We start from the raw sequence: 22,670 nt of genomic DNA on the forward strand, positions 1-22,670 counted from the left end.
ATGGAGAACCCATCCAAGGTGGAGCCCTCTAATGGGCACAACAGGTCCCTGGACATTGTGCCCAGTACAGAGGAGAAGATGACAGACAGGGGTCAGTGGGGCAACAAGATTGAGTTTGTTCTGTCAGTGGCTGGAGAAATTATTGGCCTGGGGAATGTCTGGCGTTTCCCCTACCTTTGTTATAAGAACGGAGGAGGTGAGTGCTGGAATTACTTATCTCTGGCCTTTTCAACAGAAAAGCTTTTGCATTTAGTCATCAGGGTTGAACAAATCTTAAATTATTCCACAGAAGGCTCATATTAACATTTGCTTGCAATTGCGTGACAGCAAAATTAAGCTTCTCAGAGGAAATTTTGAATTAGTTTAGGAGGAGATAGTACACAGGTTAATATGTAATCTATTCTAAGGAGATCCATTGATCGATGAAGGTCATGGTTCACTGAAAATAGGAAAATAGCCAGACAAATGTTGGCATGTAATGTCTGACACATAAGAGCTCTCAAAAAAACTGGCAAACAACAAAATCTTGGATCTTTAATGTCCCATAGGAAGTGAACTACTGTAGTTTGATTCTTTTGGCTGTATGGGTAATTTCATATTTACTTTACCAGCATAATATTTGCATGACTCTGTATCATGGCCTTTGCTTATACCAGCAGAATGCTTTAAATTCAAACAATATGCACCAGTCTCTACTACTTTACATTACCTGAGGACATATTGAAAACATCTGAGTGAAGTGTTCATTAAATCTGCATGCTGCTTATACAGGTGCCTTCTTCATCCCATACCTCATCTTCTTGTTTGCTTGTGGCATCCCGGTCTTCTTCCTGGAGACGGCTCTGGGTCAGTACACCAGTCAGGGAGGCATCACCTGCTGGAGGAAAATCTGCCCCTTGTTTGAAGGTAATCTACCTATTTTCTTAAGAGAGATAATTTAATTTATTATTTAAAACACTTTTAAAGCACCAAGAGTAGATCAAACTCATCAGCCACAGCCAAGTTTTACTGTCGTGCACTCCCAACATCTGTTTATTTTACACTTTTATGACATAATTAAGATGTTTCCTGTGCTTTGGAAAAGTGTATGTTTGGGAAAGCATCCATCTTCATGATGTTTTGAATGTAAATTTGAATGAATCACAGTATGCATGTATTTCTGAAACAATGAGTTGCTTGTGCACCACATGGGCTACATCTAAATATATTTGTGCAATAATGTGGGAAAGAAAAAGGAATGTCAGACGTGTACTTTACAAGGTGTTTATGTGCATGTATACTTTTCAGTGCACTTGTACAGTATATGTGTGACTTTGTGTGCACCCATGTGTGTCAAACAACCAGTATGAATGCCATACAGATGTGGCATGGTGATGATTGTAGCTGTAATTGCTGGCAAGCAACCAATGCTGACTAATGTGGAATTTGTCTGCATTCAAATAAGTCTGTTCTCAGCCATAACCATAACTCATACAGGATGACAGCTGGTGAAGAGTTGAGTCAGGTGTGCAATCATGAGTTGGAACAATAGTTTAACCTAAAAAATGTGCTTGTTACAGTTTACCCTGCATCTAATCTTACTGTACTCTGATGCAGTCATCTAGAAAAGGCAGCAGAGGTGAGCGATAGGTTTAATGAAGCCGCAAATTCCTAGGTTAAATTATGTCTCTTTGTCAATAGTGAATGGAACTGCCAGGGAGCTCTTGTCATTGATTCTAAATTACTTCTCATTTGAGATAAACTACACTAATTGCTTACATGTGAAGCTACAAGTATATTGCATGTTAATTTGAATTGGTGGTGTTCTCTGACTACTGTTGAATACAACACGGTGAGCTCACTGAGACTCCAGGTGTGCTCGCTTAATGGCATCCAAGCTGCTTTTTGACCTGCAAGATAAGTTTCTCAATACATGATGTATAGCTATATTAAAGCAATTAGCCTCATGTTACATTATCACACTTATTCTCATGGCATTGTCAAAGACATAATGCAGAGACAGAGTTTCTCTTTGGCCAAAAAAAGTTACAATAATGTCAGCATTTTACTGTTTAATCATAATCTTGGTGTTTTTTTCTGTTCCAGGAGTGGGTTATGCCACCCAGGTGATTGTTGCTCTGCTTAACATCTACTACATTGTCGTGTTAGCCTGGGCCGTCTTCTATTTGTCCCAGTCCTTCACCTGGGATCTGCCCTGGGCCTCCTGCAACAACACCTGGAACACAGGTGAGCAACAGGGCCATATACCAAAGGCAATAGATGTGCTTTTGCTAGACATATTCTGTGTGTAATCATTAATCAGGTCTCCATCTTGACATGCTTATGCATCTTTAGCCACACATGGGTGGCAATGGTGGCAATCGGTCCAACACATTGGGCAACACTAAAATATTTCAACAACTATGTGATGGATTGCCATGGAGTTTTAAAAATACATGCATTGTCCACAGAGGATGAATCCTAGTGACAATGAATCCTAGGCGATTCTTTGTCTTTTCCTATTGATTGATTGATTTTTAGTGAAATGTCTCTACAACTATTAAATGGATTGCCGTCATATTTGTTTTCCCCTTGTATGTATTATAATAACTTCCATAATTGCCTGACTTTATTGCTATCATTAGGTCACAATTTAAATTTTACCAACACTTTGGTTCATGACCAAATACCTTAAAACTAATGACATCCCCATCAACTCCAGCTGTGTATAGCTAATTAGCACATGTTACCATGTTAACACCACAAACTAAGATGGTAAACATTATACATGCTAAACATCATACAGCATATTAGCATTGAACCGCTAGCATGGCTACAGACCTTTAGTGGTGTTTATTTTAAACCAATCAAAAAATAATATATATATATGTTGTTTGTTTTTTTCCTGGCGTTTTCCTTCAACATTTCATTAATTCATAGTTTTATTGTATCCTAAGGAAGTGAAAGTTCCTGCACCATTTCACTCCGCCTCAGTGGTGGCATTGTTTCACTTGCCTGTGTGTAACTTGGAAACCTTAGAGAAAGCTTGGATTTCTTCACAGCATTGAATGTCTTTCTGTCTTTCTTTTCATTCAAGATTCCTGTATGGCATTTCAGAGGGGGAATAGCTCCATCAATCACCATGAGAACACCACCTCTCCTGTCATTGAGTTCTGGGAGTAAGTGCCTTTTTGTTTGTCAATGTCCTCAAATGGCCTTGTAGGTGCCAACAAGTTCACAAAATGTGCAACCAAGTAATTCAATCTTGTATTCCATCCTGTTTTAAAAATGTTTGATTGTTAGACTAGATACAACTTTTACTACTGGTTCCAAAGATTTGTAGTTTTTCTACAAGGCCTTTTGAATAGCTTAGACCCTTAGCTTCTTCGCTACTGGGAGGATAGACAAAATGTTCTACTGGAAAAGTTGTGAACATAAATACTGTGATTGTGGTATATAATGAATTCTAAGACTAGAAAAAAAAAATTTTTGTCTTATGTTTGTGTCCTTGCCCCAGGCGAAGAGTGCTGAGAATTTCCTCAGGTATTGATCACATTGGCTCTCTGAATGGGGACCTAGTTATCTGTCTGGCCGTTGCGTGGGTCATCTGCTACTTCTGCATCTGGAAGGGAGTCAAGTCTACTGGCAGGGTGAACCTTCTCCTTCGTTCACTATAGGATTAAGAGAGGATTAGTAGATAGTGTTTAAAAACATTTGTACGCATTTTTGCTCTGATCTTCATTGGCATATACGCTTGCTGTGTGGTCAGATCTGTCTTCACACACGTAAGAAAGAAATACATTATGCACAAACTCTGCTGTTAGCGCAATCAGTGTTAACCACAATGGCTGAATAGCCTCATACCTCATCAACTAAAAATCACAAATAATAAAGCTTTTATATGTGACAACATATATAAAATGTTGTCACAGATTTAACACAATATAACATTTTAATTGTTAGCCTGGACACACTATTGGTTAAAAGTCAAGTAGACATGCATGTCTGCTTTTTCCCTGCAGGTTGTTTACTTCACAGCAACCTTCCCTTATGCTATGCTGGTGGTCCTGCTGATTAGAGGGGTTACCCTGCCTGGAGCCTCCAGGGGAATCCACTTCTACCTCTACCCCGACCTGGGACGGCTGTCTGACCCGCAGGTAGTCTGCTTTTCAGACGTTATGTTGGACATTCACAGAAACACAAACAAGAACAGGTAACATCTGCTAGCCTAGCAAAACAGTTGTTGTGATCTAGAGCAACAGAGGCTTACCATCGTCCCAAAAAGTTGCTGGTTGAATCAGGACCATCCATGTGGAGGAAGTTGCTATTTCTGGAATGATTTTTATTGGTTGTGTTGGCAGTTAAGGCTTTGAAAACGTTTTATTAACAACATATTTCACAGCATTTGAGCTAGTATTTATTTGCTTGAAAGTTTTGTTATACATCTTGTCTGAATTTGATCGCTCAGAAAAGCTACCCTGTCATTAAATGGCGTCCTTGTAAATCCTTTCCAGAATTGCTAAAAGGGGAGTGAATATTGGACTTAATTTGTCAACTAGGCAACAGTTTGCTACCAGGTTTGCCATACCAACTTGAATGGTGAGACTTACCAGTGTTGTGTCCATAGCTTGTTTCCACTGCCTCTTTGTTGCCAAATTGTTACTGCAGGTTTAAGGTGATGTGAATCCTATCACCGGTGGAGGAAGGTCTGGCAATGCGAGACTAATCACCGGGGACACTTTTTGCATCCATCTATCCACTCCTGTGACAGTTTGTGGGAATAACATCACATTACTTCCTACTTTTACACTGAACACAAACATAGCTTCCTTTTTGATTTTTTTTTTTTTTTTACAAACAGTGCTGCCACCAATTTGTCTTGAGGGGACAGTATCATTTAAATATTTGTCCAGCAGAATGTCAAGTACATATTCCATTCTGAAGGGAAGAGAATGGATTGGGAATGGTGGTGGTAACAGGGACTTTACAATTATGTCCTTCCTTGCCGTTAGATTGCAACCAGTGTGAAAATCTAAAAGAGGGGCCCTCTTAAATCCCTCTCAGGGCTCTGGGGATGAATACAAGCCCTGTGTGTGCAGGCCAAGACAAGCTAGGCTGGTGGAGCTGGTGCCTTGGGAATACCTGCCTTTGTGCCATGTTGTGTCCAGAGCTTATGTTGTTGGTTGGACCCCTAGTCAATCAGATCTTCAGGGCTTGCTGCCAGCTATCTAAAACATGCCCCAGTGCCCTGGGAGCACTTCACCAGAATTGCAAGTATAAAGACAAACCTCATTTGAATTTTGGAGTGTGAGTGAGTGTTCAAAGAGAGGGTAAAAAAGTGCTGCACTTTATTCCTCTGAAAGACACGGATGAATAAATAGGGTTTGCTGGATGGGTAATGTCAGGATGAAAGGGTTAAAAGGGTGAGTTTTGGGGGAAAGAGCTTCGGGATGTAATAGATGCATTGGGTGTTAGATGGTGTTTTTAAAAAGAGATGGGATGGTGGGAGTGACGATAACTCTTTTAATATGAAGGGTACATGGGAGGCTGTGTGAGGAGAGCAGTCCCAGACACTTCATGTAGTAATAATTTGGTGTTTAATCATATTACCTTTATATTGCTAATGAAATGGTCCTCGTCAATATGCACACTGGTAGGATACACCTTCCTTATTTTAACTAACAGCAGACACAGTCATTTCTCATGTGTATGGGTTTGCAATCCGTTTCCACACAGCAGAGTGAACCAAGTCTTCTGGGAGTGTTAGCAATACATCACTTTTTATTTGTATTAATCCGTTGTAAGTATGCAGGCTATTCTTTGTATGTTTTGTCATGATCAGCTGATGGTTCAGTTATATATCATAATTATTCTGTATGTGAGAGCGGATGTCACTCAGAAAGCCCTGACAGCTCAGTTCATTAGGAAGCTAGGTTGGTAAGCTGTGGGTTGAATCCAGTCAGTATGAATACATGTGCAATGTTTCTTCTTCAGCAGAGTTTAAAACACTTTCAGCATATAAGCTACTTTTTTCATCAGCAGATAGAATGTACTTTTTCAAAGTCAACATAACAAAAAACTGAAAAAAAAGTTCTTTTAGTTTATGTATGTGTTTCAATTATTATTATTTTGTGCATTTAAATATATTTTCTCTGTCTGATTATCTTGTTTGTATTCTGTCCTAAGGTATGGATGGATGCTGGGACTCAGATCTTCTTCTCCTATGCCATCTGCCTGGGTTGCCTCACTGCTCTGGGAAGCTACAACAAATACAACAACAACTGCTACAAGTAAGGACTGTAATGAGAACGCACTAGGCATTATGATTAACTGCACAACACTACCTGACTATTCCGTCTTAAATGACAATCAAATTGAACCTGTTGTTCATCCTTACACTATCACAATTGTTGACGGTTGACATTCTATCTTTGTATAAAAGGGAATCAAATCTCTAGTCCAGACAATATTGGGTACCATTCTCAATCCGTTTACACATGCAGTTTCTAATCATTACATGCCCCTCTCTGTGTTATTTCCAGGGATTGCCTGTCCCTCTGTTTCCTGAACAGTGGTACCAGTTTTATTGCAGGGTTTGCCATCTTCTCCATCCTGGGCTTTATGTCCTATGAGCAGAACGTGCCCATCTCAGAAGTGGCTGAATCTGGTTGGTTTTTCTTTTAATGTTTTTAAAAAACAGTGTAAGGTACTCTATTTGAGACATGGTCTTCTATTTCATTTACTTTGGTAGAATTATTTTTGAAAGATATAAGTCAGAACAGATGTATGCAAAGCTCCCAGTTGAATTGATGGATTTCCTTCAGCCTCTCAATAGCCTCTATGGTTTTATTGATATTGACATCCTTTCATAGCATTCACATGAGCAAGGATGACCAATAATGGTAATGTTAATGAAATAATTACATGTAAATTCTGTTCAACTCAGGTCCAGGCTTGGCCTTCATAGCCTATCCTCGTGCTGTGTCCATGATGCCTTTCTCCCCTCTATGGGCCTGCTGCTTCTTCATCATGATCGTCTTTCTGGGACTGGACAGTCAAGTGAGACCAACATATGCACGCACGCACGCACACACACACACACACACACACACACACACACACACACACACACACACAGAGTGAGAAAGAGACATTCAGGATTACAGTTTCAAACAAAGGTGCAAAGCACCATGGATTATTTATCAAGTTAATGTGTACATATCTGCATGAATTGTGTTTGCTTGGTAGTTTTTTTTTATAGGTATACAGGCATACTCCCATGCACAAACAAATGTATACACTCATATATACTTACAGTACCAAAACCTTTCCCATTCAAGTGAATGAGAAAGGGTGTCCAAACTTTGACTGGTATTGTATATATAATGTCTCATAGTTCTTGTTTTTTCTTTATTAGTTTGTGTGTGTGGAGAGCCTGGTGACAGCCATGGTGGACATGTATCCCGCCACCTTCCGGCGTAAAAACCGCAGAGAACTCCTTATCCTGGCAGTGGCTGTGGTGTCCTTCCTCCTGGGGCTCATCATGCTGACAGAGGTTTGTCTCAGGGACCTCACTTCATAATGTTTTTACACAATACGTTTACAGAATGAACATGTCATCTTGCCCAAAGGAGGGTAACTCTACATCCAGAGCTTATATGCAAAATATTTTAAACCAGATTTCCGAATTAACATTTAGAAATTTTATTTTCAACATAATGTTGGACAATCATAGTAACAATACCTACATTTAAAATAACCAGCTCTAAGATAATAAAGAGGTTAATAAATAGTGGTTTTGAAGACCTTTTGTGTTTCAGTGAAGACTTTCTTGTCTTCTGAGATTTTAAGCATGCCACACTTACAGTATTTTAAAATGAAACTGCCCATTTCTACCTAGTACAGCTTCTTCTTAACAGTCTTCAGTCCACATAAACAGCAGATACTCCCTTCCTGCCCAGCCAATTGTTTCTTTAACTGTGTCTTGTTTGATTATGGTCTTCTTCACAAAATAATTGCTGTGTTACACTTTGTAGAATTGTCCTCAAGTACAAAATGAATGAGGGGCTAATGCAATAGTTCTTCCTCATTATATGACAGCTTGGAGGTTTTCTTTTGGTAGTTATACCTAGTTTTAAACCCATGTCTGTCTCCACAGGGCGGAATGTACATCTTCCAGCTCTTTGACTACTATGCAGCCAGTGGGGTCTGCCTGCTCTTCGTGGCTATTTTTGAGACTGTTTGCATTGCTTGGATTTATGGTGAGTGTGTTAGGCTGGCTATTTGGGAATGCATAAAAGGGGAGATTTAAACTACAAAGGCTTTATTCTCACTAGGCACTATTCATCCCAGTCCACACTGCCCTCTACATTCAGCCAATCACTAAGAATTAACTTTTTTCTTTGGCTCACACATTCGAGCCAAAGAGTGTTTTGAGTCCGTTGGTTTATTTAGTAAATAAATAATATTTAGAACATTCAATAAAATCACAGTAAAGTAGCCTACTGTTTTAAAGCATATATATATATATATATATATATATATATATATATATATATATATATATATATATATATATATATATATATATATATGGTTGCTCAGCAGTCATTTCTGTCAATCATGAACATAATGAATGTGTTTCTTGTGATTTCTGCGGTTCATACAGAGTGAGTCTTGACACAGATGATTGTTTTATATCGATGTAAGTCTCCACTGTGTTTCTCTCATCTCTCCCTGATAACAGGTGCCGACCGTTTCTATGACAACATAGAGGACATGATTGGCTATCGCCCTAGCCCTGTCATCAAATATTGCTGGCTTTTCTTCACTCCTGCAACATGCATTGTGGGTCTTACATTCATTTTCAACATGCATGATTTCACACTGCCCTCCCAAAGCAAGAGCAGCCTCTGCTGGTCAACAGTGAAAATACATTTTAATTTGCAAACTACCACAAATGGTCAAATAAAGCCTACTTTATCTATATCTTAACAAAACAAAATAAAGGAATTGAAATTAAGGTTAAAGATGGATTATTATCAGCTATTTCCTTAAAATGGTTACTAGTATTTCAAATATAAAGTATGTAACATAGTCAACACCCATCCAGAACCATGACATAACACTCTCTGTGTCTGTTATCAGGGAACCTTTGCTTTTGCCTTGATCAAGTACTCACCTCTGAAGTACAACAATGAATATGTATATCCATGGTGGGGATATGGGATTGGCTGGATACTGGCCCTGTCCTCCATGCTGTGTATCCCTCTCTGGGTAGCAATGAAACTGTACTACACCCCTGGAACACTGAGAGAGGTACGTTTTACCTATAAACTGTCCTTTTTAAGTGCAAATAACTGGCTTTGCCACTTGTCATTTCAGAAGAATGAACCAAGAAAAGAAAGTAGTCCACAGGATTACAGAAACTTGGGCAATAAATTGTGTTAAGGCTGCTCTCATTAATACGTTTGTATTGGCAATGAATCACATGATAATGTGTATGTGAAAGGGTCAATCTTAGTAATGAACCCACAGAGAATTAACACCCAACCCTGCAACTGCTACTATTGAGCATTTACTGTTACTGTTTGGTTCAGTATCACCGCTCTCATTGACCTTGTTTCCAGCAGGCATCCTTTTTCAAAGCTCTGATAAACCCACCGTACACTACCTGCCCAGCACCAAATGGCAGACAAACTGAGTTAGCAACTAGATGAACACAGTGGAGCATTTAGCAGCTAAAGAGCCAGATATTTCCCTCAGGACTTGGTGAAGACCAAAACAGAACTAAAATGTTGGTGATGATGGATGAATATTGAACTTGCATTCATCAGGTGGACAGAAACAGAAACTCCAAATGATGCTATTGTTGCTCCATATTTGCCGAACTAACACATTCACTAACACATGTAGTAACACATGCACCATAACAACCTTATACAGCCATAATGTGTCAATATTGTGTGCAAGTTGCACTGCCCCAAGGGGTCAAATACTCAAGTAATAATTTAGGTAAGAACATTTGTTAGAGTTATGTGTTGTTTTTTTTGTTTGTTTTTTTAATAAAGCCTAAATATGGCAGTTATATTATATTATTTAAAAGAAAAAAATTATTTTAAATGGGGCATTATTGTGGTCTAGTTGTTAAGGTGTTTACCAAATAAGCACAATGTTCCTGGTTTTCAGTTTTTCTGCCATGTAGGCTATTGCATTACTGATGTTGAATAATCTCTTTAATAATGTTACTGGTAAGACTCTGATGTCAGTTCCAAAATATTAAATATTTGGTTTAAAAATGACTAGTCATCAATTTTTCAAACACTGACATTTGGCCTAGCAAGTTTTTCTTAATTTTATACATTTTTCATTTACAGCGCCTTGTTCTCTTGACCACTCCTTCCACTGATTTACCGAAGACAAAACTGGAGCAGGAGAAGCTGCTGGCCATCTTCGCAGCAGACAGCGACAGCCTCCATCAGAAATCACCTCCCACTAAGGATGGCTACTTCCCTGTTGATGAAAAAGAGTCTCATTGCTAGAGACTTGAGGTTTGGAATCAGAGCCTTGTAGGGGTCAAAGGTCACTCCTCAGCTTTGACACTCTGTCTGGCCCCATCCCAACTCTCTCTGCAATACCTCACCAGACAGAGTGGCATACAGGCACGGTGCAGACTTTAAGAGTCCCCTACTCTGTAACTGCTGATCTGCTGCTGGAGCTTCCTCTTTTGTACACCGCCTTCAGTATAATGCCATCAGCATTCTTACTTAAAGGGGCTGTAGTCAATATTCAGAAACAAATTGGTCTTGGATGGAGTTCATAAAGCTCTCACAGACTGTTCCCTTACTCGTCTAATACCAATGTTTTGTCATTTGTCATTGTTACCGACACACAAGGCACTCACATGCACTAACATGCACCTGCGGCCGGACCGGCTATCAAAACATTGAACAGAGAAGCTCAGATCACAACACAGAGGAACAGTGATTTCATCCTCTGCTCAGGACGCATTATACTATATCTTTACACAGCAAATAGTTATTTACTTCTATATTGATGTTTTGAATATCGAGTGCAGCCCCTTTAAAGAGTTACATAAGTTGGTTACCATCTCATTTGCCAGTGGCAGCGTCACATGTACACTTGAAACAATGTAGCCATTGTTGTAACACAGTGGCTAAGAATTTACATTTGATCGTGTCTGCTTTCTAAGGAAGCATTTTTTTCTGTTATGGACATCTCTAATGTTCAGTTAGTTTGACATGACATTACAGTTACTTTATTGATTCTATCAGCTATCTGCTGCAAATGGAGCACATGAGGAGTCACATGAATAAAAGCTGTGTGTGTGTTTAAATGCACTTCTGTATACAGAGTTCAAGCGTATTCCAGTTTTTGCTGTATTGTAGAAAGTTATCATCTCAGGATGTAATTTTCTCATTAAAAATAATCCTACAAAAGCACAGTTATAGTATAAGTAATAGTTTAAATGTATATTTAGCTGAACTAACCAGAACTCAACTCAAGCTTTGCTTTGCTGTTGTTTCAGAACAATGTTACAATGTTCATTTATTCAATGTTTTTTTATTTCTTTTGCCGAACATTGCAGAGTTACATGAATATGTTACATGCTTTTTTTTTTTTCAATCTTTTGATTATTGACATGATTTTAATGTAGTCGTTTTTGCCTTATCTCTAATGCATTGATTTGTATGAAATTAAAAAAGTAAGCTGCCTGAAGGAGCAATTGTGCCATTTAGATAATATAAACAGGGCAGTCTGGTTGAAGGGTTTCATTCCAAAATGAACATCTCTCTTGACATCTCTTTTTTTGTTGTACAATAATGAATTGAGCATGTGTTTCTTTAGATGTTGACATGATTGATTCCTGATAGGGAATACTTTTACATAGCTTTTATATGCTAAAATTATTTTTTATGACTGAATAAAAAATACCTTCATTTGAAACATTTCTCTTGACATATATGTTTATATTTTGTAGGACATGCAGGTCATCATTCAATAACTGAATACTCCTTTAAGGTCCATCACACTAGTTAGAAATACATTTAAAGACATCTGTTACTACAATTTCAGTTTCAATTCTTTAAAAAAAAAAGGCTCTACATTTATGGATAATTTACTTCCCTGTCCCTCACACCTTCAAATCAGCAGGCTGTTTTGGGTGTCATTTCACATCCTCAATAAGTAGGATGCTGGAATAAGCTATAGACCCAAAATCTAAATGGCTTGTACAATGGGTTATTTATAGTCAGTGATGCTGGGGAAATGGTTTTGACTTATACTGCCCTACAAAGGCAAAACGCCGTAATATCATGTTTGGTCAAAAATGAGTTAATGTCATTTTTGGGTTATTTGAGACCTCCTTTATCATGTGCATACATATCGTGAGTTAATTTGATTGTTTAAACGAGAAAATAAAGGTTATCCAAAACGATACGAGAAACCACAGCAGAACGCCGTAACAGCTGTTACGGCTCTTTGCCTTTGTTCCGGCCCGCTGAAGTTGAGTTAAGGTGTTCTGACTTTGTTTAGCCAGGCATCAAGAGAGATGTTACTGTGCCGCCGTGATGTTACTGTACTCTAGCTTTGTCATACTGTCAAAGTTTGCCGCTTTTAATTGTCACCAAACCACGTAACATGCACATGACACATCTTTTGAAATAAAGTGGCGATGGTTCAGATCTGTCAATGTCAGTGACAGCCCGGAGCTAGCTAAATTTAAACTGTGTCATGTAGCGCTAACGTTGATGCTGACACACCTCCTCACTTGGCGGAGCCTCACATCAGACGCTGAAAACCAATTATTAAATACAAAGGCATCCTACCTTTCCATGCAATCCGATATAATCCATTGAAGATATAATCCATAGCAATGCACGTCATCTGATGTATCCACAACAATCCATACGTGTTTGAGCCATATTTCCTTCTTGCAGGTGTTCATGACAGATCTTACACAAATCCATAATAGTATTAAGCTAGTTATCGCTAACGTCCGCACAAAGTAGACTAACCTAAATGGCCGGTCAACTCTGTCTATGTTATCTCAGAATTAAAAAGTAGTAATCCAAGTCGAGTTTGTTGATTGTGCATCTTGAGCAGTTTGGTGACCCTTAACTCTTAACCAGCGGCGATTCTAGGATCAGACCTATTCCCTAAACGTTAGTTTTTGGTGTGGTTGGAACTAACCTTCAGAGAACCAGAAACTAACGTTTCCCAACGTTCCCTAAACGTTCTGTGTTAGTGGGGAAGGCGCGGGAGATAGTTCTCCATGGACTTTCAAGTTCTGTGGTTTCTGTTAGAAGCAAAAACAACTTTTATAAAAACAATGATCTTATCAAATTTGATAAAAAATATCATCCACCTCCATGTATTTACCTACAAAACATGGTATCATCAATATTACACCATATTTTATGATATTAATGACAATCTTTTGTCTGCAGTTTGAGTTGACATACGCAGACAAAACATTGTATTAACATTTCTTGACAAGAAGTCCAACAAATACTACTGGAATTATAGTATTAAGGCAAAGAACGAAGAGTGACAACCACATACATTTTGAAACCTCCACATCACCTGTCGGCCTATACAGGGAGGGGGGACCTCAGTGGTTCCCAACCTTTTTGTGACCCCTTTACTATCCTTGGGTAAACTGACGACCCCTGACTAAGTGACATACAGTGGGGCAAAAACGTATTTAGTCAGCCACCAATTGTGCAAGTTCTCCCACTTAAAAAGATGAGAGAGGCCTGTAATTTTCATCATAGGTACACTTCAACTATGAGAGACAAAATGAGAAAAAAAAAAATAATCCAGAAAATCACACTGTAGGATTTTTAATGAATTTATTTGCAAATTATGGTGGAAAATAAGGATTTGGTCAATAACAAAAGCTCATCTCAATACTTTGTTATATACCCTTTGTTGACAATGACAGAGGTCAAACGTTTTCTGTAAGTCTTCACAAGGTTTTCACACACTGTTGCTGGTATTTTGGCCCATTTCTCCATGCAAATCTCCTCTAGAGCAGTGATGTTTTGGGGCTGTCGCTGGGCAACACGGACTTTCAACTCCCTCCAAAGATTTTCTATGGGGTTGAGATCTGGAGACTGGCTAGGCCACTCCAGGACCTTGAAATGCTTCTTACGAAGCCACTCTTTCGTTGCCCGGGCGGTGTGTTTGGGATCATTGTCATGCTAAAAGACCGAGCCACGTTTCATCTTCAATGCCCTTGCTGATGGAAGGAGGTTTTCAATCAAAATCTCACGATACATGGCCTCATTCATTCTTTCCTTTACATGGATCAGTCGTCCTGGTCCCTTTGCAGAAAAACATCCCCAAAGCATGATGTTTCCAGCCCCATGCTTCACAGTAGGTATGGTGTTCTTTGGATGCAACTCAGCATTCTTTCCCCTCCAAACACAACGAGTTGAGTTTTTACCAAAAATTCTATTTTGGTTTCATCTGACCATATGACATTCTCCTAATCCTTTTCTGGATCATCCAAATGCTCTCTAGCAAACTCCAGATGGGCCTGGACATGCAATGGCTTAAGCAGGGGGACATGTCTGGCACTGCATGATTTGAGTCGCTGGCGGCGTAGTGTGTTACTGATGGTAGCCTTTGTTACTTTGGTCCCAGCTCTCTGCAGGTCATTCACTAGGTCCCCCCGTGTGGTTCTGGGATTTTTGCTCACTGTTCTTGTGATCATTTTGACCCCACGGGGTGAGATCTTGCGTGGAGCCCCGGATTGAGGGAGATTATTAGTGGTCTTGTATGTCTTCCATTTTCTTATAATTGCTCCCACAGTTGATTTCTTCACACCAAGCTGCTTACCTATTGCAGATTCAGTCTTCCCAGCCTGGTGCAGGTCTACAATTTTGTTTCTGGTGTCCTTTGACAGCTCTTTGGTCGTGGCCATAGTGGAGTTTGGAGTGTGACTGTTTGAGGTTGTGGACAGGTGTTTTTTTATACTGATAACAAGTTCAAACAGGTGCCATTAATACAGGTAATGAGTGGAGGACAGAGGAGCCTCTTAAAGAAGAAGTTACAGGTCTGTGAAAGCCAGAAATCTTGCTTGTTTGTAGGTGACCAAATACTTTTTTTCCTGAGGAATTTGCAAATAAATTTATTAAAAATCCTACAATGTGATTTTCTGGATTTTTTTTCTCATTTTGTCTCTCATAGTTGAAGTGTACCTATGATGAAAATTACAGGCCTCTCTCATCTTTTTAAGTGGGAGAACTTGCACAATTGGTGCTTGACTAAATACTTTTTTGCCCCACTGTATTTCATGGATATACCTTATTATATTCAATGCAACACACAAATACATTTTTAACAGATACTGTCCTGTGAATATTTCCACAGAGATGAGATTTCCCAACCGAACTCGACCCCGAACCCGCCTGAACCCGATCCTTAACCCCGTACCAAACCCAACCGAACCTGATGCCGAACCCAGCCGAACCTGACTGAACCTTATGCCGAACCCGACCAAACCCTACAGAACCCGAACCCAGCCGAACCCGGCTGAACCCGATCGCGAACCCGGCTGAACCCGATCCCAAACCCAGCCAAACCCGATGCTGAACCCAACCGAACTCAATCCCAAACCCGGGTTGGGGCAAAGATCTTCAGCTCTAACTGTTAATCCATTTTAATGCACCAGGGAGTTAGCATTCACATGTCAACCTAAGGCTATGCAACAAGCGGGAGTTATTTCTAAGCTCAATAAAAGCCTTGTGAAGCAGTAAAGGGATGTTTGATTGGAAACCTCCACATCACCTGTCGGCCTATACAGGGAGGGGGCAGTGGTTCCCAACCTTTTTGTGACCCCTTTACTATAAATGGGTAAACTGACGACCCCTGACTAAGTGACATATTTCATGGATATACCTTATTATATTCAATGCATAACAATAACACTGTTACAAAAATAAATACATTTTTTAACAGATACTGTCCTGTGAATATTTGCCACAGAGATAAGATTTCCCGACCGAACCCGACCCCGAACCAGATCCCGAACCCCCCCGAAAACGATGCCAAACCCGACCGAACCCGATCCTGAACTCCGACTGACCGAAACCCAATACTGACCGAATCTGATGCCGAACCCTAGCCGAACCCTGACTGAACCTAATGCCTGAACCCGACTAAACCCTACAGAACCCGGTGACCCGATCCCGAACCCTGGCTGAAACCCAACCCGCGAACCCGGCCAAACCCGATCCCCGAAACCCAGCCAAACCCGATGCTGAACCCAACCAAACTCAATCCCAAACCCGGGTTGGGGCAAAGATCTTCAGCTCTAACTGTTAATCCATTTTAATGCACCAGGGAGTTAGCATTCACATGTCAACCTAAGGCTATGCAACAAGCGGGAGTTATTTCTAAGCTCAATAAAAGCCTTGTGAAGCAGTAAAGGGATGTTTGATTGGAAACCTCCACATCACCTGTCGGCCTATACAGGGAGGGGGCAGTGGTTCCCAACCTTTTTGTGACCCCTTTACTATAAATGGGTAAACTGACGACCCCTGACTAAGTGACATATTTCATGGATATACCTTATTATATTCAATGCATAACAATAACACTGTTACAAAAATAAATACATTTTTAACATACTGTCCTGTGAATATTGCCACAGAGATAAGATTTCCCGACCGAACCCGACCCCGAACCAGATCCCGAACCCCCCCGAAACCGATGCCAAACCCGACCGAACCCGATCCTGAATCCGACTGACCGAACCCAATACTGACCGAATCTGACGCCGAACTCTACCGAACCCGACTGAACCCAATCCTGAACCCGGCCTAACCCGAACCCGGTGACCCGATCCCGAACCCGGCCAAACCCAACCCCGCACCCGGCCAAACCCAACCCCGAACCCGGCCAACCCGATGCCGAACCCAACCAAACTCAATCCTGAACCCGGGTTTGGACACAGATCTTCAGCTCTAACTGTTAGTCCATTTTAATGCACCAGGGAGTTAGCAGTCACATGTTAACCTAACCCAGTTAACAATTTATGGTTGCGGGAACGTTCCCTGAAGGTAAGGCTCCCCAGAACATATTGGCATATTGGAATGATAAAGTATGTAATGTGTAGGTGAATGGCCAAAGTGGGGATGACCCCACTTATCAGCAGTTCAGGATAGTGATGGCTGTGGGAAAGAAGCTGTTCTTATGTCTGGTTGTTTTTGTGTGCAAGGATCTGTAGCACCTGGGGGATGTTGGATATTGTGGGGCACTGTGGGGTCCTCCAAGGGTTTGGTTGAGAGATGACGTTATGGAAAGTACCCCATGCCAATCTCTAGATATGGTGAAGGGTATGTGATGATGTGGGGCTATTTTAATTCCAAAGGCCAAGGGAACTTTATCAGGATGCATAGTATCCTGGATCCATCAAATAACTGGCCTTTAAAAATAAAATAAAATTTGTTGCCAGCGGTTTAGACATAAATGGCTGTGTGTTGAGTTATTTTGAGGGGACAGCACATTTACACTGTTATACAAGCTGTACACTTAATACTTTACATTGTAGCAAAGTGTAATTTCTTCAGTGTTGTCCCATTAAAAGATATAATGAAATATTTACTAAAATGTGAGGGGTGTACTCACTTTTGTGAGATACTGTACCTTTGTATTCAATTATAATTAAATTATCTTTATTGAGAAAATATTTCTTGTATTTATTCACATACTGTACTGCAAAGTAACTCATCTGTCACACTGTTTAACTGTGTTAGTGTTGCAGCACTATCCTGATCATTATAGCACTAAATAGGAACAACCAAAGGTCTTCTATATAATTTAAAACAAATACCATGATGACTAGACCTTGGTTAGGTGTTCTTATAATGGATGTAAGTATGGTGAACAGCAAGCAAATATTGATTATATGTTAGTTACTGCCTTTTGCCTTGTTTTTTGACTCCTTGTTTTTGGCACATGATAGAAAAGCAGAGTACAGTAACTGCCAAACAAGGGTCAAAGGTAAATTTTGAGCTCAATATTTTTTGCATACAAACATTTCTTCATTATAGCAACTAGTTGTCAAATTTTGGGAGTCCTACCTATAATACTTTTGTCTGGACAAAACAGAAACTTTAAAGTCATTTTTCTCAGTTTCACACTTTAGCGAGTTAAGGTCTTTTGCCTTTGCAGGGCAGTGTACAAATCAGCTTTAATCTGTCATTTCTTCACATCTCAAAGTACTGAAAATCTCCAGAAATATTGTGAATTGCTTGGGGTATTCCTAGTCCCATTTAATGTTCTGACAAGATTAAGAATGTGGGGCTAAATTAAATGTATGTATGTCTCAATTTGACATTTAGTCAAATTGACACATACAATTGTACAATTGAGTTGCTCCCCCCGCGACCCGATACCGGATAAGTGGACGAAGATGGATAAAGTATTATTACCAGTATTAAAAGGTTCTGTGCTACTGAGCAGCAATAATTTGATGGCCAGGCAAAACGGTTTTAATATATAAAATACTCCAATCCAAAAAGTAAAGTTTGTGATTTTATTAATATAATAACTATTAATAATAATTAAATAATTTATTTAAGGAAGCCAACTAATCTGAAAGTAACTCTTTGCTGTTGCTAGTCTCTGTGCTGTTTGTGGTTTTCCCTTTTATCACAATTCAGAAGGATTTAAGGAGGTGTGGAGGACCCTGAGGACACAAGCTGTTTCTTCAGCAAGACAACACAAAACTCCAGCAGCTAACAAAAAGCAACGGGTGGAGGGCTTCTTGTGAGATGAGCAGCACCTACATTTTGAATACTGATAAAAGACCGAAGTTTCTTGTTTTTAGAATTCAAAGAAAAATAATGATTAACCTAGTTCTTTCTGAAAACTGTAGTGGAAAAGCCAGAAATCTGAGCCAGGACAAAAAAAAGAATCAGGTACCTATAGTGCAGTCTGTTTACTGTAATAGAGACCTGCCTCTCTACACAGGCAGTGTCACTGTGCAGCCTCAGGGAATGGATGCTCCTGTTTACCAAACCTGCACGTATAATTTTTTCAGTCTTGTAAACAATATCTATGCTGATTATGGCACCTACTTTAATGCATCTATCTCTTCAAGCATGCCGTCCTACCGAATCATTAACCTTAAAATAAATATATATATATATAATATATAAAGTACAGTAAACTGGCATTCTGAATGCATGTGAATTATAAACTGTTTGTTTTCACTTTTCAATAGAATAATGTCTACGTTTTGATTATCAGTTATGTATTTAACAAATATTGAGATGATTTACCAAAATAAAAGGAACAATACCACAGTGTAAGAATACTCAATGACAAGTAAGAGTCCTGCATTCAAAATGTTATTTGGTAAAAGGGCAGAAGTACCACTATAAACAACTGTACTTAAACTATCTGAAGCAAAAATGCCCATTGTCAGTGTTATATTATTACAGATTTTAGTACTGGATTCATATTCTGATGCATAAAGATGTAAACAGCATTTTAATGTTGGTTGGGGCTCAGTTTAACTACTTTGTATACTGTTGGGCCATTTAACCCTAACAATTCATCATATTTTATAAATAAGTCATGTGTTTTGGATGCAAAATCACAATGTGTACCCAAAACTACCAACAGCAGCTGTCAGTTAAATGCAGTGGAGGAAAACATACAGAATGGTCCTCTGTAAAATGTAATAGCAGAACATTGTAATACTCCCCTAAAGTACACACAGGCCTACATCAAAATTATACGTAATATACCCAAGTAAGTTACACTCTACGACTGTATAATTGAAACAATAACATATGTTGTTAAAACCATCTAAACTGCTGCTGCAACATCTTTCCTAGCCTTTAGGTGGTCCATGTCGACATAACAGAAGTAAGAAGCGCCTGTCTGTATCAAGCTTCCCCAGCAGGGGTCGCTGTAGTCATCCTTCTGAATCTGTCACTGTTTACGGAAGTCCAAGTGACGTGTCACTGTCCACCGAAGCATTGTGGGAAGGGAAGTGGAGCTGACGGCCGCTGATGGCAGTCTACTTAATTTGCCAAACATATTCGATTCATGAGCAGCTGTAAGAACCCGAAATAAAGGGGAGTGATGCTACTTTACGAAGCTAATGTCAACGGGCTTTGAAGAAGAGGAACATATGCCGGTGTCATCGCTGTTCTCCTGCGCACGGACGCTCAAAGCAGAGAAGTGGGTTACTGTATCAATGGACCGCGGCGTTTTTATTTTATTTTCCAAGGGAGCCGAATAAAGTAGCAACGGACTACATTCCCGCTGTGGATGGGTGGGGGGAGACTGCGCTCCCGCATTCTTTATCGTGTGAAGTTTCTTGAGATTTCTGTCGAAGACCCCGTCAAAGATGTCGACCAGCAGTCCAGAAGCAGTGAAGAAATTGCTGGAGAACATGCAGACGGACCTGCGGTCTCTGTCCATGGAGTGCAAGAAGAAATTCCCCCCAGTCAAAGAGGTTAGCCCGGCTAGTTAGCTTTACTGAGCCGTTACCGTAGTGTTAAGCAGCTCGTTTCATTTGTGTATCTGAGCTTATATTCGTAATGATATGGATTTTGTTTGTTGAATTTGTTTGTTTGAGCCCATTTCCCCACCCACCAAACACCGGGCCTCTAACGTTACTCTGTTGTGGGATGTGGACGCTGAGTTGTCCTCATACGGGTAACGTTAAATTAAAAGTTGTCAGCTGCTGGGCCTTCCTGCCAACCACGCGTTCAATTAAAGGGATATACAGGTGCCATGTGTCACACCCTTTGGTTATTAAGGCTAATGTGAAGCATTCATATAGTGAATTGTTGCCTTTCATTCCCCACTTTGCGATCACTTATTGCTAGAGAGTGGTACTGTACAATTTAGCCATTGAAACAAAACAAAACGATATGCCACATAAACTGTATGATAAAGGGTCAAGTCATCCAAATAACACACACTCACCGAAATATATTTCCTCACATGTACACCATAAGGTCTTTGAAAAATAACATTGACATAACATGACATTGTCTCTGGGCTCTCATTTTCCAATGCTTTCAGCACCTCCAACACTTTTCTATTCAAACCTGTTGTATTGTGTGGGGATGGTTGCAGAAATCAGAGATGGCTAGCTCAGAACATCCACAACTAAAACCAAAACAATCAGCTTGGCTAGTTAAATACCACTAGTGATATTTTTTTGTGATTTGTGAGAAGCAGACACTTTAAATTTGATACCAGGGCAGTAGTGCATTAATGAGTGGGCAATTGCAAGGTTAGCTATTTTTAGCGAAAGGGTTTTGTTTATGAAGACCTCTGTTTGGCCTGAATAGATCTGTCAAGGATCTGACGTTGCAAGTTTGTTTCGCACAACAAGCTTGTCAGCATTGACACAGCTAACAAACATTTTTTTTCAGTTTTTTTTTTTATATTCCTTGGAATGACTCCCTGTTTGCGGCTGCTGACTGGCTTCGTTGTGTAGCACTGTTGGTGACATCATGGCTTAATTTAAAAACTGAATAGTACAAAGAGGTGCAATGTCAGGGCCTTCTACAGTGTATGTGTATTGTTAGATTCACATGGAGAAGACCGCAGTCAACCCAGCTGTTATGACTCAGTTTTGCCTCAACCAACACAACCCTCTTTATTATCGAATCTGAGTTCAGCAGTCCACAGGGATGGGTTTAGAGTTAATTTTCATCTGGACAACATAACATTAACATAAAATTATGAAGCTGGTGACATACAATATTGGATTAACACAACTTCCATTCACTTGCTGTTATGGTTTGAACATGCTACATTTGTGGACATATGGATGCTATTCTATCATTTACTTGTCACTGAAATGCACACAGAGAGCAGCCAATGTTTGCCAATGTTATGTGATTCAACTGACAACATCTCAGTCAGATCCTCTTTACCTTAATTCCCTGTAATTCCCAGGTAAAGCAAGCTCAATGCTTGCTTGCATAGTCACACAGGCCAATAGCTGAAATGCTGCATTGTATGTGGGGCTTTTGAGGACATGGAAATATTCATTAACCAGCTCAGCGGGGCAATACATATCAGGCTACGCCGGCTTAGTTTGTTTTCTCTCAGTTCTCACCATGGTTAAAGACAACATTACTCTGAGAAAAAGAAATGGTTCACCAAGTGCTTCCAGTTCCGATATGTTCCGTCACTGCATACAGTGCATACGTACATCTGGTCTCACATCTCTGGCATCTCTAGGCCCTTGCCTAGGGGCCTTATAAACCATCTCCTTTAATATTGCTTTATCACCACCCCATGTTTCCTGGTCCTTGTCAATACATTCCCCTCAGGGATCACAGCAGCACAGGGCGCCACTTTGGTGTGTCCCCCCCCCCCGCCCAACCTGAGCTCACTCACGCTCCGGTTGATAGTGTGATTGAAGCAACATTTTCCAATTTGAGCTGTTATATTTGCTGGGATGTTATTGTGCTACAAACAAGCTGAGTACTGGTGGCCATTGTTGTGAATTCAAATTATTTGTGTGCCTGTTATAGCACAGAAATGTAATCCTCACTCTATCCTTTCTCAGATTTTGATTTTATTTTTAATATTTTCAGTTTATTTAACAGAGCTCCACATTTTAATATTTACATTTAAAAATGAATTAGCTGCATAAACATTTTAAATGAATTACTTTC

General features: G+C 39.8%; 2 protein-coding genes across 2 annotated transcripts in view; both read left to right on the forward strand.

Annotated features, from left to right (window-relative positions):
* On the forward strand, positions 1-10,520 carry slc6a13 (solute carrier family 6 member 13). Its single transcript, XM_078256114.1, has 14 exons — positions 1-196; positions 772-906; positions 2,086-2,226; positions 3,077-3,158; positions 3,497-3,629; positions 4,002-4,136; positions 6,166-6,269; positions 6,522-6,646; positions 6,926-7,038; positions 7,397-7,534; positions 8,138-8,240; positions 8,726-8,826; positions 9,127-9,297; positions 10,356-10,520. The coding sequence occupies exons 1-14, from the start codon at positions 1-3 to the stop codon at positions 10,518-10,520; spliced, it is 1,842 nt and encodes a 613-aa protein (XP_078112240.1).
* A 9,459-nt stretch (positions 10,521-19,979) lies between these two features.
* mon2 (MON2 homolog, regulator of endosome-to-Golgi trafficking) overlaps positions 19,980-22,670 on the forward strand; it is a 40,548-nt gene continuing 37,857 nt past the window's right edge. The window contains exon 1 of the mRNA XM_078257443.1: positions 19,980-20,482. Within this exon, the coding sequence (XP_078113569.1) occupies positions 20,375-20,482 (108 nt within the window). The 5' untranslated portion in view covers positions 19,980-20,374. The remainder of the gene's footprint in view (positions 20,483-22,670) is intronic.

Source organism: Sander vitreus, chromosome 8 (genome assembly GCF_031162955.1).
Source record: "Sander vitreus isolate 19-12246 chromosome 8, sanVit1, whole genome shotgun sequence".
Lineage (NCBI taxonomy): Eukaryota > Metazoa > Chordata > Actinopteri > Perciformes > Percidae > Sander > Sander vitreus.